The 16,064-nt window shown below is 45.7% G+C and overlaps 1 protein-coding gene across 13 annotated transcripts in view; it reads right to left on the bottom strand.

Moving 5' to 3' along the window:
- The window catches only part of LOC138736373 (paired box protein Pax-2-like), a 289,107-nt gene that overhangs the window by 61,697 nt on the left and 211,346 nt on the right, over window positions 1-16,064 (bottom strand). For 6 of the 13 annotated variants that reach the window (XM_069885774.1, XM_069885775.1, XM_069885773.1 and 3 more), the window contains 2 exons: window positions 13,109-13,284; window positions 12,499-12,549 (listed from right to left, as the gene is read on the bottom strand). In XM_069885774.1, coding sequence (XP_069741875.1) covers window positions 12,499-12,549; window positions 13,109-13,284 — 227 coding nt within the window. Of the gene's footprint in view, window positions 1-12,498; window positions 12,550-13,108; window positions 13,306-16,064 lie in introns of all 13 variants that reach the window. The other 7 variants (XM_069885776.1, XM_069885783.1, XM_069885780.1 and 4 more) reach the window with 3 other exon arrangements.

The raw sequence follows: 16,064 nt of genomic DNA, 5'->3' as shown, positions 1-16,064 counted from the left end.
CAGCAAAATTCTTGGGTTCACAGTCCAATCTCACTGGTTGCAGGCAATTCTGGTACTGTGCACAGAATTTAACATTAATAAAGTTCACCAGGCTTTGGTGCTTAACAGGTAGATGGTTACCACTCAGGAAGGTTCTTGTTGATTTGCAGTGAGAGAGTTTTTCTTGTTCTAGGACATCCACAACTGATTCCTTTTTAATCAGCCACTCCAGCATCTTGCTGATAAAACTTGCCCCCTTCAGGGTTCTCCAGATGATAACCTCTTTCTTTCAGGCCATCACAGAGTTCCTTTCTGTTACTCTTATTCCAAGTGAAACATTAGACAGCCAATCCTCTCCTTTGACCAGGCCATCTTCCAAAGCTTGCCAGCTTGTCCCTCTGGAACTCCCCCCACGCCCCCCCCCCCTCTCTCTCTCTCTCTCTCTCTCTCTCTCTCTCTCTCTCTCTTTCTCTCTCTCTCTCTCTCTCTCTCTCTCCCTCTCTTTCTCTCATTCCCTCCAACTCTCAGAGCAAAACCTGTCTTTTTTTCTGCTTTCTGCCTGCAAAGAGAACATGACCTTCCAGGCAGTAAATGCTCTTTTCCAGACAGAGCTGCTACTGCCTGTTGTTTCATTTGTTGCCTTCTGCAAATAACAGTCCATCCTGAGTCTCTAAGCCCTTGCAAAAGCTCCTGCAAAAAATTCTGCTTTTAAGCAGTTTGTGTGTGACCTGCTCTAAACAAACCTTTCCTAATTTATCTCCCAAACCCCTCTGTATACTCTGTCACAATATTCTATGCTTCTGTCACAATATTCTATGCTCTGTCCCATAAAGGCAAGTATGAATATACTTTTTTCATCACTGTGTCCACCTGTGTGGCCTCTTGCAGGAAACTAAGGTCTTGGACCTCGAGAAGTCTTGTTCATTTCTATTCTTTAGCACCCCACTGCTTCTGATCTATTTGTCTTTACAAACTACATTTCTTCACTTGTTGGGATTAAATACCAACTGCTCCACCAACCTTCCATCTGATCTAGATCCTGCTTCTAACTCAGACAACCTTCCTTCCTCTCCCCAACCCCACCATCTGATAACTTGTTAATCATTCTTCCACATTCACATCCAAAGAGAACTGTCAGCCCTGCCCATGGGTGGCGCCTGGAAGAGCAGGGACACAGAGCTAGTCCGCAGTCATTATACCAATGGCCCTTAGATGATTTAAGCAGCCGATAAAATGGCCAGGCAGTGGATTTTCTAACTTTGGCAAACCTAGGGAGGTGCGTGACCAAGGTGGCCAGACTACAAGGGTGCAGGCTCCTGGGGGGAGGGGGAGGGGGAATGGAGGGGGATGGATCAGCGGAGGCACCAGGATCCTACAGGTGTGACTAGGGGTCCCAGGGGCTTCAGGTGCTGAGAACTTCCTGGGAGCTTGGGGTTATTGCTGGAATTGACAGGAAGTCTTACGGCTGCAGAGATTACGGGAGCGCAGGAGGCTAATACACTAACACTCAGGGTCTCTGAAGGAACTCCTGTTTGCTTCTTACTGATGGGGGTGCTGGGCTAATGGAGGGTCTTTGAACAGCTTTACAGCAAACAAACATTATATACATGACAATAAAGGAAGATATTGACATTGTGGTGATACGGATACATGTACTGGCTGGGCCCGCCCTCCAGGGGTCTCCCTACCTTGATCCTTCCCATGTGACCCCTGGCCATAAAGATCGAGTCCCCTCTCCTTCCCGCTCATTTTCCTAGCCTGGACCTGGGCAAGCAGTCTCTTGCTTAATAAAGCCTATCATTCCCCTCAGTCTTCTGTCTGCATAATTATTGGGTTACCGATAGCGCCCAACAGATATATATCACAAAAAAATACAAGTCCCAGCAGTGAGAGAGGGAGGGGGATCTGAAAGAGGGAGGGGGGAACTGAGAGAGGGAGGGGGAGGGGTGGATCAGTGTGGGAGGTGGGATGTGAGAGAAGGAGGATGTAAGAGAGGGAGGGGGTATCTGAGAGAGGGAGGGGAAGGGGGGATCAGTGAGGGAGGTGGGACCTAAGAGAGGGAGGATCTGAGAGAGGATGTGAGAGAGGGGGATCTGAGAGAGGGGAAGATCTGTGAGAGGGAGGGGGAGAGGGGCTCAGTGAGGGAGGTGAGATGTGAGAGAGGGGGGATCTGAGGGAGGGAGGGGAGATGTGAGAGAGGGAGGGGGATCTGAATCTGACAGGGGATCTTTACCTTCTATGTATGCTGTGAAATCGAATGAGCAGTTTTTTTTTGCAGTCACAGCATCTCCAGACTTCTGTGTTTCATAATAATCCTGTATATTGGACATTTCTCCATAATTTCCCTAATACTGGTCCGTAGTGACCTAATTATCACTGCTGCCCCTTTTAAATAACATTAGCAATCATCAGTGAGAAGGCCTTTGAGCCTCTCATGTTGGTCTTGATGGGGTTGACAAGAAGTGTTCTGCTAGCAAGCCTGATCCAGACATGTAGCCGTGTCCCTGTTAGCACCATCCCTGGGTGTAAGCGGTCACTACATCCTTCTGGCCCCAGAATTTTCATGGACCCGGGCCAGCACGGTTAGCACCATGCTGGTACAGTGCCAGTGACCCGGGTGCGAACCCGGCACCACCTGTATGGAGTTGGTACAATCTCCCCGTGTCTGCGTGGGTTTCCTCCGGATGCCTCCCACCCTCCAAGTATGAACGGGGCTGTCAGCAAATTGGGTGTAAATTGTGGGCCTGTTATCGTGCTGTAGGGCTACATTTTTAAAAAAATGGAAGTCAATGCACTTGGTGGTTTGATGGCAAGGTATTCTTCTGTGGGAATCTTTCCACACAAACTATTCCAGGGAAATTGAACTAAAACATGAATGAAAAATGGAAAAATGATGAGCAAATTATCTTAAAACAGAGGAATTCAGGGGGACAAAACAACAAAATGAGTAGAATAATAGACCGATAGAAAAGCAACTGTAATGTTATGAGGATGGATTGAAAAAAATGTCTGCAGTTGCTGGCACGATTTGTAGTGACCCACAACTGCGGTGATACCCCAAGCGTCCATGTCTGATCAGGCCTCAGCTGACCTTACCTTGTCTCATTCAAAAACCGCTAACCCCTGATTGTCTGCTACAACTGTCGGCCAGCTGCAAGGGTTGTTCCCTTTATAATAGCATTGAAATGCACAGTGGCAATTCCCCAGCGCAGAGCTGGTTCTGAAAAGAAAAGCCATGGCGTATCAGAGCATGAGGTGGAGACTTCATTGAATTTAAAAACACGTCCCATTACATCAAGCAGCTTCCCAAACCGACAGCTCCACTCCAAAGCCACCTTACAAAGATGAATAAAGGACCGGCAAGCCTTGCGTCCTGATTAATATTTAGATTAGATTAAAATTGTTTGATTTAACCAACTCCAAACACATTCACAGCCCTTTCTTCCCTCCACACTCTTTCTCTCTCACTTGCTCTCAGTCTTCATCCCAGAGACTACAAGTCATTTCCAATTCGTTGTGGTATTGATCTTTCACTGGGAATCAGTTTTCTAATTAGCTGCAAATTAGGCTTTCTACTGGGGGTGAAGCCTGTCCCCCTGATTTATCACTGGAGTAATTCGGTGCGATTGGAGGGAAATTAAAATGAACTCAATTAAAGCAACCAGTTTGCTTTATGGGCCTGGATGGAGTTTCAGACAAAAAATTAATAGTCTCTTGTTGTTTAATAGTCTAATGAAAGTAAATAAAGGTTATCCATTGTAATAAGGCAACAGCTATAAAAAAGTTGTACACAACCACAGCCTTCATTTGTGATACTCCAGATTCATTGTGACATTCAACTGTAATTTCTTTTCCATTAAGATAAACAGTCCCTGCACTTCAAAGGGGCTGTGCATTGTCAAGACGCCGACTTCGTGTCAGCTCGGCAAGTTGACAACCTGGCAGATTCTCTGGTGAAAACACAGAGCCGCGGAACTCGGCGGGTCATGCCGCATCCCGATTGGTGCGCCGTTTCAGGCCTGAGCCCTTCGTCAAGGAGTGAATGAATAAGCAGGCGGGCGCCCAGGTTAAAAGGCTGGGGAGGCAGGAAGAAAAGGCAGGGGGAAAGGGGACAGGCCAACAGACACAAGGTGATAATCAGACATGGATAGCAGGAGAGGAGAGGTGAGATTTGATCAGGGGAGAGGGTGAATCCACTTTAAAAATACTCAAGATGGTTTTCAGATGGCAATGTCGGGAAAATCGCAGAAAAAATTAACATAATCACCGCCTGTGTGGCTGTTCACACGGCGCCTTTTTAGACTGCAAGACCCTGAGTGCAACAGTCCCAGGGGTGGGGTGGGGGTGGGGGGAGGTTGGACGTGCAGTCGAGTCGATGACCGTCAATGAATGTTTTCGGTACAATTTACACGACAGGCTTCCTCCATAAAGTTGTAGGGGTCCTGCAGGATCAATCGCGGATCAAGAATTGACTCCAAATTCCTGCACTTTTCTTTTCAGACTGGCCGTGAAGCGGCAAAATTCGTGGATTGGGTCATTACACGGCTGTAGTCTGAAAACCATCTCTGAGCTGTATATATTTGTACCACACTGGTCAAATAACAACAACGAATCTCTGCCTTTCCAAAGTATTAATCCATATCCTTCATTGGTTAAACTTTCCGTGTTGTTACACGTTAATCTAGGATATGGGCTTTTCCCATTGTTTGTCATCTTGGAGACCATCCTGGTTTTTACTGGAGGAAGACCACAACACCAGACTCAGGACCGCTGCCGCACCCCCTGCCCTGCACTGATTGTCTTCCAGCACATCCAATATCTAATTTTAAATATTTATTACAGCATGGCAACAGGCTCTTTCGGCCCATGCCAGCCAATTTCATCCAATTGACCTTAAACTCCACTCTCATGTCACTACCCCTATCTTCATAAACACTCTGGGAGTGGCTCCAAGATGCCGAATCCAATCTTTCTGGGGGGGGTTGTCCCAGTGGGGGAGTGAAGCGCTCCACCTCGCTTCACAAATGTACAGCCACTGCAGGCGGCCAGCTTGGGGGGGGGGGGGGCGCACGGGTAGGTGACGTCGCAATGATGCCGCCTGCCCGCAACCCAGGAGCCTGTCCTCAACAGTGTGTGTCAGGTGGAATTCCTGCAGACGTTGACTAAGGGGCAATCTCCTGAGGTCACTACTTCCGTGGTCACCTGTGCTAGTACTCCCACCCCAAGGAGGAATTCATCGCCTGTCGGGGATGCACGGCTGGACATCACTTTTCAAGCAGAGGTCCTGGTCTCTAACGATCCCCCTCCCCTATTCTCTCCTTCCCCCACCAGTCACCCCAAGAGAGAACTCTGCAGTCGGTGGGTGGGGGGGGGGTGTCAGAGGAGGAAATGGAAGGCAGTCCCCAGGAGGAGCACCCTGTCAGCTTCACGCACTGGAGAGGTGGTGCTGAGAGAGTGCATTGGAAATGAGGTAGGGCTGGCATGAAGGGACCCCAGGCACTCCACTCTCCTGCTGGTGGTGGATGAACGATGAACCTGCTTCCCTCCCTCCTTCCAACCAACCAATCTAAATCGTGTGGTCAGGAATCATCTCCTCATTGGTCACATTTCACCAGCTGGGGGTGCGGAAGGAAGGAGGTAAACGGCCTTCCCTGCGCTCATAGATAAATCGGCTAGCCCACCCCCCCCTCCAACCAACCAGCCTCAATCTTGTTGGGGTAGCATCCCTCCCCCACCCATCACCCCCGTCCCCAAGAGAGAGCTCTGTTGTCGGGCACGTCAGTTCACTAGTTCTCCTCTCCCGCAGTCCTGGTCTTCATTAACTGTAATCTGCATTTCCCAGAGTGGCTCTGACTATGTGGAGGATTGTGGGTGACGAAGACGTCCATTGCCCGCCGCGCACTTAGGCTGGCGTGTTGACAGGCAGCCCCAAGGCAGCAGTCACCCCCCCCCCCCACCACCCACTGCAGTGGCTCCGGGAGGCGTCAGTCTGTGTAAAAGTGACGCTGGAGTGGCCTTTTAGATAAGTACAGATTTCTCTCTGCGGATGGATCTGGCCTTGAAGGGGAGGCCATCTGTGAAAACACCTAAAAAACCCCGCTGAGCCCAACTTCCACCAAGTGACAAATTCTCTCATTGCAAACTTTCTTGGTAAAGTCACACATAATATATTTCTCATTACAATTTCTCCCATTATAAACTCACTACAAGCTTTCTTGTTGTAAATTCAATCACAATAAACATACATGCTCTCTTCCAATATCCTTTCACTATAAATTCCTTAATTATAAAATCCTGTATTGTGAGCTCCCCCTTTCACCATTATTTTTCTCTCTGAATTCATTCTCACATATTCCCACCATATAATCTCCCACTATAAAGCCTTATTGTAAACCCAATCAATCTATATGCTTATTATAAATTTGATCATTATCAACTCGATATCAACTCAATCAATATAAACTCTCTTCCCATTAATTCTAATCAACAATAAACTCTAATTAAAACTCATTAAAAGCTCTTTCAAAATTAATTCAGTTGCCACGAGCATTCTCACCTATTAAGTGTGAGGGTGTAGCGTGGTGGGAGGCAGGGAGAAGAATTTGCATGGATAACTGCAAGAGAATCGCAATTTTCTGCACACTCCAGCAGGGCATTTTGAAAGTATATAGTGTGGCTTTTAATGAGTTTAGTGTGTTTTTGAAAGACTGAGAGATGGGCTGGTTAATTTAGGTGTGCAATAACTAAACTCTAAGGACACTGTGAGGCACACAGTTTAGTAGATGTGACAGAGGGGTTTGGGAGATGCATTGGGTAAAGACACAGAATTTTTGCAGGAGCTTGTGTTCAGACTCAGGATGGGCTGTTATTTGCAAAAGGCAAAAAATGTAGCAACAGGCAGCTGCAGCTCTGTCTGGAAAAGCGCATTTACTCTCTGCAAGATCATGTGATCTTTACAGCCAGAGAGCAGGAAATAAACGGGTTTGGTCTAAGAGTTGGAGGGAGTGAGAGAGAGAGGAGAGACATAGACATCGGTTCCAGAGGGACAAAGCTGGCAAGCTTTGGAAGACGGCCTGGTCAAAGGAGAGGACTGGCTGTCCAGTGTTTCCCTTAGAATAGGAGAAACAGAAAGGAAGTCTGTGGTGATCTGAAACAACAAAAACTCTCTCTCTGAAAACCAACAAAAACACTTCTGAGTGGTAACCATTTACCTGTTAAGCACCAAAGCTTTATTAATGTTGACTTCAGTGAAGAATTGCCTGCAACGAGTGACATTGGACTGTGAACCAAAGAACTTTACTGAACTTACACACACATTACACACACCTGTGCTTAGAATTGGGGGGGGGGGGGGGGGGGGGGATGGTGGAGGTTATGTAGGTTAAGCGAGTCAATAGAGATAAGTTAAAGTTTGTTCTATTTTCATATTCAAAGATAATTAAAAGCATATCTATTGCTGCTGGGTTTTGGGTCCTATGGACTCATAACAGAGTTAAGATCCTCGAGCATTATGAGCTGAAGGAGGGTTTGCAGGTACAGTTAAAGTCCAAAAACTCCAGATGCCAGCAATCCAAGAATGTCTGAGGGCTCCAGTTTCCTCCCACCTTTCAAATAAATGAATTGGGGTGTAGCTTTTTGGAAGGCAGAGACTTGCAGGTCGAGATGGTCTGTTACCGTGCTGTATGGATAAATTTAAATTTGAAACCTATATCTCAAAATTCAAGCTTTTTAAATTGAGCGGGTTTTTGTGTGTGAGCGTGTGTTAAATGCCACAGGTGCACGGCGACAACGAGTGACCACGCTTAATGCAGATAATCTTATTACAAGGATGTTTGTTGCACAGTGTTCATCTTTAAACGTGATTTCACACACTACAAGCTCTTTTAACAGTGAAAAAAACCTGATGTTTATTTCTCCTTAAATCTGAATTTTAAACATGCTGTCCGAGAATCTAGAAATCCCCAAGCAGTCTGGATTTTAGGACTTTTACTGTAACTTTAAGAAAAGTGATTTTCCCACAGATAAATGTGGAAGGATTTTGATTTGTAATGGTGTGGATGTAACGACATAGTTGAAAGAATTTGCAGAAGGGCTTGTCAGCGATTGAGACCAAGGGAGCGATCACGAATAGAGGAAAAGGTTAATAAAATGGCTTCCCAATGACCTCAAATTAAAAATAAAACTTTGCACTCTGGAGGCATTCAACAAATGTTCTTTCAGAGTAAATTTTCAACTTCTCTGGCTGCGAGGGCAGTGCAGTTGGCACGGTGCTGAGCGTCATGCCTTTGCAGCGCCAGCGATGGGGGTTCAAATCCCACGCTGTCTGTAAGGAGTTTATACATTCTCCCCACGTCTGGGTGGGTTTTCCCCGGATTCCCATTAACCCAGGGTGTAGGTTAATGGGGTGTAAATTGGAAGGCACAGAATCCTGGGCCAAAATGGCCTGTTACCGTGCTGTATGTATAAATTTAAATTTAAAACCTATATCTTAAAGTCGATGCTTTCATTGACATGTATCGCAGTCCCTGATCTCCTCCATGTCTCCAATTTATTGGTGATAAATAAGGACATCTGCATATGCTGGGCCGAGGGTAGTGCACAAAAACGCTGCCTGATTTCTGACCTTCTTGATGAAGGACTCAGGCCCGAAATGATGACTGCCTTTGACTTCCAGCGTGTGACTTGTTGAGTTTCTCCAGCACATTTGTGCCCTGCTCCCACTGACGTAATCATTTTTGTTTCATGCAGTGGGGTCGTGAAATATTGGAATTCTTTGCTCGAGACCAGCCATTCCCAATCTTTGTTCAGCTATGCCCCCCACACCCACCCACCTACCCTCCTCCACCCCCACCCAGGTCTCTGCTTAAAGTTTATGGACCCCCTTCTCCATGAAACAGTCAAGTTTAGTTGGGTTTCTTCCACCCTTCTTTCCAACTGACGACATAAAGACGTAGAAAATATTTATGTTATGAGAGGCTTTTAATTAAACGTGCAGTGACCCCATTGTGGGGCGCGGAGGGGGGAACTGTAGTGCCCCCTGTTGAGAATGGCTGCTCCAGAGGGCTTTGAATATTCAGTCAATGTCACTCAAGACAAAGATTGACAGATGATTTGCATAACAAGGGATTCAAGGAATATACAGATTGTATAAGAATATGACGTTCAGGATCTGATAGACTCAAGAAGCTTTGTGAACCCCTCCTTATTTTCTCACCTTTTTCATTATTATCCCTCTCATTGTAAAACCTTTCAGCTTCAAATCAACTTTCTCACCATTCATTTGTCTGCCTGTATATCTGGAGGTACAGAACTGTTGAAGTTATGCTAGCAGTAAGGTTAGCAGGCCAGTTATCTAGAGGCCTAGACTAATGATCCGGAGCCTGGAACTTAAATTTAATTAATTAAATAAAACCTTAGACTAAAAAGCTATTACAAAAGGTGACCATGAAGCAATCAGATTGTTGTAAAGCCCCATGTGGTTCACGATAAGACCATAAGGCAGAGGAACAGAATCCAGTCATTCAGCCCATCGAGTCTCCTCTGCCCTTTAATCGTGAGCTGATCCATTTTCCCACTGCCCAGTTTCTCCCCATAACCTGTGATGCCCTGGCTAATCAAGAACCTCTCAATCTCTTCCTTAAAAAACACCCAGTGGACCAACCTCCACAACGGCCCGTGGCAACAAATTCCACAGATTCACCACCCTCTGGATGAAGAAACTCCTCCATCTCTCGGTTCTGAGCGGATGCCCTTCAATCCTGAAGTTGTGCCCTCTTGTCCGAGACGCGCCCACCATGGGATACAATGTTTCTACATCTACTCTGTCCAGGCCTTTAAACTTTTAAAATGTTTTAATAAGATCCCCCCCCACAACTTAATATCTTATAATTCCAATGAGAACAGGCAAAGAACTGTCAAACTTTCCTCAAATGGTAACCATTTCATTCCCAGGATGAACCACACCCCCTCCCCCCCAATCCCTCTCTAACGTCAGCATGTCTTTTCTTAAATGAGGAGCCCAAATCTGCCGTGAGGCCTAAAGTATCAACATCAAATCCCTGCTCTTACATTCTATTCCTCTTGAAATGTACACAAGCATTGCATTTGCCTTCTTCACCACCGATTCAACCTGCAAGTTTACCTTCAGGGTATCCTGCACGAGGAATCGCAGGTCCCTTTGCCTCTGGGAATTTTCAGTTTAGAAAATAGTCTACCCATTTATTTCTTCCACCAGGCCGCACGACCTTACACTTTCCGACATTGTATTCAATTGGCCCATTCTCCGAATCTATCTTAGTCCTTCTGCTGCCTCCCTGTTTCCTCTACACCACCTGCTTCACCACCTACCTTCATATCAGCTGCAAACTTGGCCACAAAGCCATTCATTCCATCATCTAAATCAGCGACACACAACATAACAAGTAGTGGCCCCCAACACCGACCCCTGTGGAAAACCAAGCAGAATATGACTTCTGTATTCCGACTCTCTGCTTCCTGCCAAACAGCCAATGCTCTCCCCACATTGGTATGCTTCCTGTTATACCATGGGCTCTTAACTTGTTATGTGGCCTCATGTGCCATACTTTGTCAAAGGCGCAACATTGACTGCCTCTCCTTTATCAAGCCTGATATGTCCTTTTAGGGAAGAAGATTTAATATTCTGAACAGAATGACTTCATATGGCACAGAAAAGTAGTTGTCCCTCAGCATGGTTGGCGTAGCGGTTAGCACAACAACCTTACCGCACCAGCGATTGGGACCAGGGATTGAATCCCGCGCTGTCTGTAAGGAGTTTGTAAGTTCCCCCCCTGGTTTGCATGGGTGTTTCCAGGGGACTCCGGTTTCCACCCACCATTCAAAAACGTAGATTCATCGGGTGTAAATTGGGCAGCATGGGCTTGTGGCCTGTTACCGCGCTGAACGTCTAAATGTGACGAAATCTGGAATGGCCAAGCAAGGACGTGCTCACATCCTGTAAATGACTAAAAATACACATCGGCACCCTGAAAAGTCTGACAGTAAACTCGTTGGACGCTCACCGTTAGTTAATTCATAGTTTGTGTGTAAATCACTGCGATTATTATAAAACCTATCACCTCATCACATTAAACTTCCAAGTAGGAAAATCAATGGAAAGGTAAAATGAGAGTGAGATAAAGGAATAAAACAGGAAAGTGGTCAGATTTAGAAAAAAAACAGATGTCTTTCATTTACAAATCCCGCAGAAAGTCACCAAAATGCTTTCCAGCTAAATCAACTTTTTTGAAGTACAATTAGTGTAGAATATCTACCATGGAAAATTCTTTCCTTATAAAATCTTGTAATCACCAGGAACTTTCTCATTACAATCTCTCTTTATAAAGTACATCACCACAAATTTCCTCATTGTTAATACCTTCAGTACACTGTGAATTGTTACTGTAAACTATCTTGCTGTTGGATTTCTCATTGCAAAATAACACAAATTACCTCAATAAACATTTTCTCATTACAAGCGCCATCAGTTAAAACACTGTGAAGTCCAATTGGGAATAAACTCTCACTGCAAATTCACTCTCTGTAATGTCAACTGAAACTAACTATAAATTATCTTGCTGAAAATTGACTGAACATAAGCATCCTGTTTAAATCCTTTGATTGTAAGTTCTTAGTGTGTTATATTAATATTGAGGTTTTATATCTAATTTCAATTTAGAGGTACAGCTCCATCACAGGCCCTGCTGGCCCACGAGCCCATGCTTTTAAAATACACCCATGTGACCAAGTAGCCCATTAAACCCCGTCCATCTTTGGAGCATGCTCAGACCACACAGCGCTGGATTCGAACCCTACTTACTGGTGCTGTGCAATCGAGCCAAGTGCCACACTATCGATGCCACTGACAATTTAAACTCAAATTTTAGGCATACAGTAAGGTAAGAGGTCCTTTTGGCCTACGTGCCGCCAAATATTGAACGGCAGGAGGAAACTGGAGCACCCAGAGGAAACCCACGCAGACATAGGGTGGGGGGGGGAACGCACAAACTCCTTACAGACAGCACGGGATTCAAACCCCAGTCTCTGGCACTGTAGCAGCATTGTGCGCGCCACCCAAAATCATTACTTATTCCAAATTAATTCATTATTTATTTATTAGAAACTGTGGCACACTTCATGGTAATTATACCAATGGTTATATTAAGGGCGATGTGTAAACTCTCCATGGCCTGTTTTTCAAATGAGTCGCTAACCTGTTCATGTAAACAGTTTAACAACTATGTTCACACACACCACAGAGGAATTTTGCATTGACGTACTGATCAACATGTCACCAGAGGAGACTACCCATTGGGTGCGCTCTGCGTGTGTTTTTGCTAGATACCAGCTGGATAAATATTACAAGAGAGCAAGGTTTGTAAGCACATGAATGTATCCAGGGGAGTCAGAGGGGTTGCAGAAAAGATATTGCAGAGTTGCTAGCATGTATATTAAGGAATATATAAGTTTAACAGGAGAATAAATATATAAGATAATAGATACCAATGAAGGCCAGGTGGTTGTATCGTATTGATGGTGAGAATGCTTCCAACACTGAAAAAAAGACCAATGTAGATGGAATTGATAACTGCAACACATTGGCGTGCAAGATCTATTTTTTTTTATTTTATTTACAGCACGGCGCCAGTACAGCCCCCGCCCCTCCAATTCTGCACAGTTATATCACCCCAATTCTCTGGCATCAGGCATAAATCTGCATCCTGATGGCTCAAAGGGTGTCCCTGGCACAGTCGGTAAAAAAAAAATACCAGGTTTCTCTTGTGCACAGAGGTTAGACTGCAGAACACAACGTCATAGGCATCTAGTCTGTGCCAGACTATTTATTACTCTGTCCAATCCCTTTGACTACCCCAGATAGTTTAAGGAACAGGCTCGATGGGCCAAATGCTCAACTCCTGCTCCTCTCTCTTACGGCTAGCTCTCCCACGCACGTGCCCAATTTCTCCTGAAATATCAAAATCGAGCCTGCATTCAGATGGCCAGCTCCTCCCACGCTCTCTGTGTGAAGACGTTCATTTCACCTTCCACCCTCAACCCATGACCTCCCGCTCAGACCACCTTGCTTTCCTCCTCCGGACGCCCATAGCCTCACCTGCTCTGACTTGATGTGCTCTCCTGAGTTGAAGACGTCCGCATAGTGCTGGCGTTCAAAGACCCGCTCCAAGGCCTCCAGCTGCTGTTGGGCAAAGGCTTCACTTCGCAGCTGCTTCCTTACATTCTCTGCTGTTCCCTGAGAATCCCCGTTTGGACCGGAATTATCCTGGGTATCTAAGAAGAAGAGGACACAAACTGCATTTTATGTTTTACTTTGTCTGAATTATAAAAAGTATCTTCTTTGCATTTTCAATCAGGTGGGCTGAACAAAGTAAAAATGAATGACGTCGTCAAACAAGTCTGCAGATCCGAGTCACAAATACACAATAGTCTCCAGACACCGTGATCGTGGTAAAAACACTCAGAAATGCTGGAGAAAATCAGCCGATCTCATTGCGTCCATAGGAGATGAAGATGTATTCCTGACGTATTGGGTCTGAGGCCTTCTACAAGGTATAAGCAAAAGACAGGAAGGCTGACGACCAGCAGGAATCCAGACCAACAAAAGGTGAGACTAACAAAGGGCTCAGAATGCTGGTTACCCTTTACTTCCTGTGGACACACATGACCTGCTGAGTTTCTCGAGCAGAAGGCAGAATCAGAATTCATTGCCTTGATCAAGTCACAAAATTTGGAGTTTTGCGGTAACATCACAGTGCAAACTCTCGTATGATGAACCATCTTACAACAGTAATATAAAAAAATTAAAATGTTACTGCATGAAAAGTGAGGTAGTGTCTTTGGTTCATTGATCATTCAGGAATCTGATGGTGGTGGGGGGGTCTTTGAAGATAGATGCTGCTTTTCTTTAAGATACCTCCTCATGTAGATGGAGTGATGTCACAGGCTGAGTTAACGACCCTCTGAAGTTTATTCTTGTCCTGAGCGTTGGCACCTCCATACTAGGCAGTGATGCAACCAGCCAGAATGTTCTTCACAGTCCACCTGGAGAGGTTTTTGAGAGCCTTCGGTGATGTAATGAACCTCCTCACAAGAGTATATCTGCTGGCGAGCCTTCTTCGTGATTGCATCTACATAGAGGCTCCAGGACAGATACTTGGAGATGATGACACCCCAGGAATATGAAATTCTTGACCCTCTCCACTACTGAGGCCTCGATGAGGACTGGGCCGTGTTCCCTTGACTCCCTCCTGAAGTCCACAATCATCTTCTTGGTTTGCTAACGTTGTCGTGACACCATTCAACAAGCTGATCTCCCTCCTGTGCGTTTCCTCATTGTCGTTTTTGATTCTGCCGACAATTGTGGAATTGTGCCTGGCCACTCAGTCGTGGGTGTGTAACGAGTAGAGCAGTGGACTAAGCACACCTCTTTGGGGCACACCTGTGTTGATAATCATTGAGGAGGAAATATTGCTTTCAATTTTAACTGACTGTGGTCTACCAATGAGCAAGTCAAGGATTCAGTTGCAGAGGGGGGTACATAGGCCTAGAGTTTGTAGCTTCTTGACCAGCAGAGATAACAATGGTGTTGAAGGCCGAGCTGTAGTCTTTCTCGAGCTGAGTGGAGAGCCAGTGATATTACATCTGCTGTGGAGCGATTGTGATGATAGGCAAATTGGAGAGGGTCCAGACCTTTATTTAGGTCCGTGTTAATTCTGACCATGACCAGCATCTCAAAGCATTTCATCGCAGTACAAGTTAGTGCTACTGGGCAGTAGTCATTGAGGCAGCTCACACTGCTTCTTTTGGGTACCGGGATGATTGATGCCCTTTTGAAGCAGGTGGGAACCTCTGACTGCAGCAATGAGAGGTTGAAAATGTCTGGCTAGTTGATTGGTGCAGATTTTCAGTACCCTGCCAGGGCCTGATGATGTTCTACCATTGTCCTCAGAGACAGATAGCACAGGGTCCTCAGCCTTTGCGGGGATTCTAGCACATCTGAGTATTGCAATTTAACACTGTATTCAGAAGATATTGGTTAGATTGTGCTATATTCAAAAAGCTCCACAATCTTGAAACAAGATTAGAGTCTAGATAAGGACAGGTAGGCAGCTGCATTCATCCTGGTTGCAAATGCCCAGGAGCTGATGGCTTTCAAAATTAACGTTCGACCAACAAGCAGCAATGAAATTGGGAGAGTCATCTTCCAACATCAGCATGCAAGACATTGGAATTGACAAGGAAGAACCATAATATTGAAAAAAATAACAGGAAGGCATTGATACAGAATCTAGGTTGCTTAAAGCCAATCACTTTCTGGTCTTTAAGATTGGGGGCTGGTGCTGGGGTGGGCAAAACCAGGCATTCCTCTACTAAGCCAGTACTAGACATTGACAGCGATGTCCCAGTGGCCAAGATCAATTCTCTGCCCCACTCCTGCATCGACATGTCTGACTATGACCTCATGCACTGCCAAACCACGGTCACCTGTAAATTGGAGGAGCCACACCATCTGGGCACTCTCCAACCGGATGGCATTAACATCGACCACTCCCTGTTCTCCCTCTCTTCCCCATCCCTTCGTCCAGCTCTCCATCCCCTACCCTCACCATTCACAGAGCTATCCCCTCTCCCTCCCCCCACCCCATTTGCTGATGTGCCCTCCCTCCCTTATCCACCTATTACCTCTTGCCTGTGGGCCTGTGCACTCCCCTGCCCCTCCCCACCACCATTTTATTCAGGAGCCTGTCTACATTTTATTCATACCTTGAAGGGCTATATTTATCTTCGCTATATAAAGTACACTGGTTGACCTGCAGCATTGTGTTATAACCAGGCATTGCTCCTGTCAAGAATTCTATTCACCAAGCATCAACAGCCTATCTCTCCAATGGCCATGCCAGTTATAATGTTCCATTTGCACCTCCGCCCACCCTATTAGAACCATGGGACGTGGCCTCAAAATTTAGGGGAGCAAATTTAAGACCGAGATGAGGAGGAACTGCTTCTCCCAGAGATGAGTGAATCTGGGGAATTCTAAATGTTTTAAAGAC

This window comes from Narcine bancroftii, chromosome 6 (assembly GCF_036971445.1).
Source record: "Narcine bancroftii isolate sNarBan1 chromosome 6, sNarBan1.hap1, whole genome shotgun sequence".
Classification (NCBI taxonomy): domain Eukaryota; kingdom Metazoa; phylum Chordata; class Chondrichthyes; order Torpediniformes; family Narcinidae; genus Narcine; species Narcine bancroftii.
Note: the sequence above shows the minus strand (reverse complement) of the source record. Positions and strands in the feature narration are given on the sequence as shown.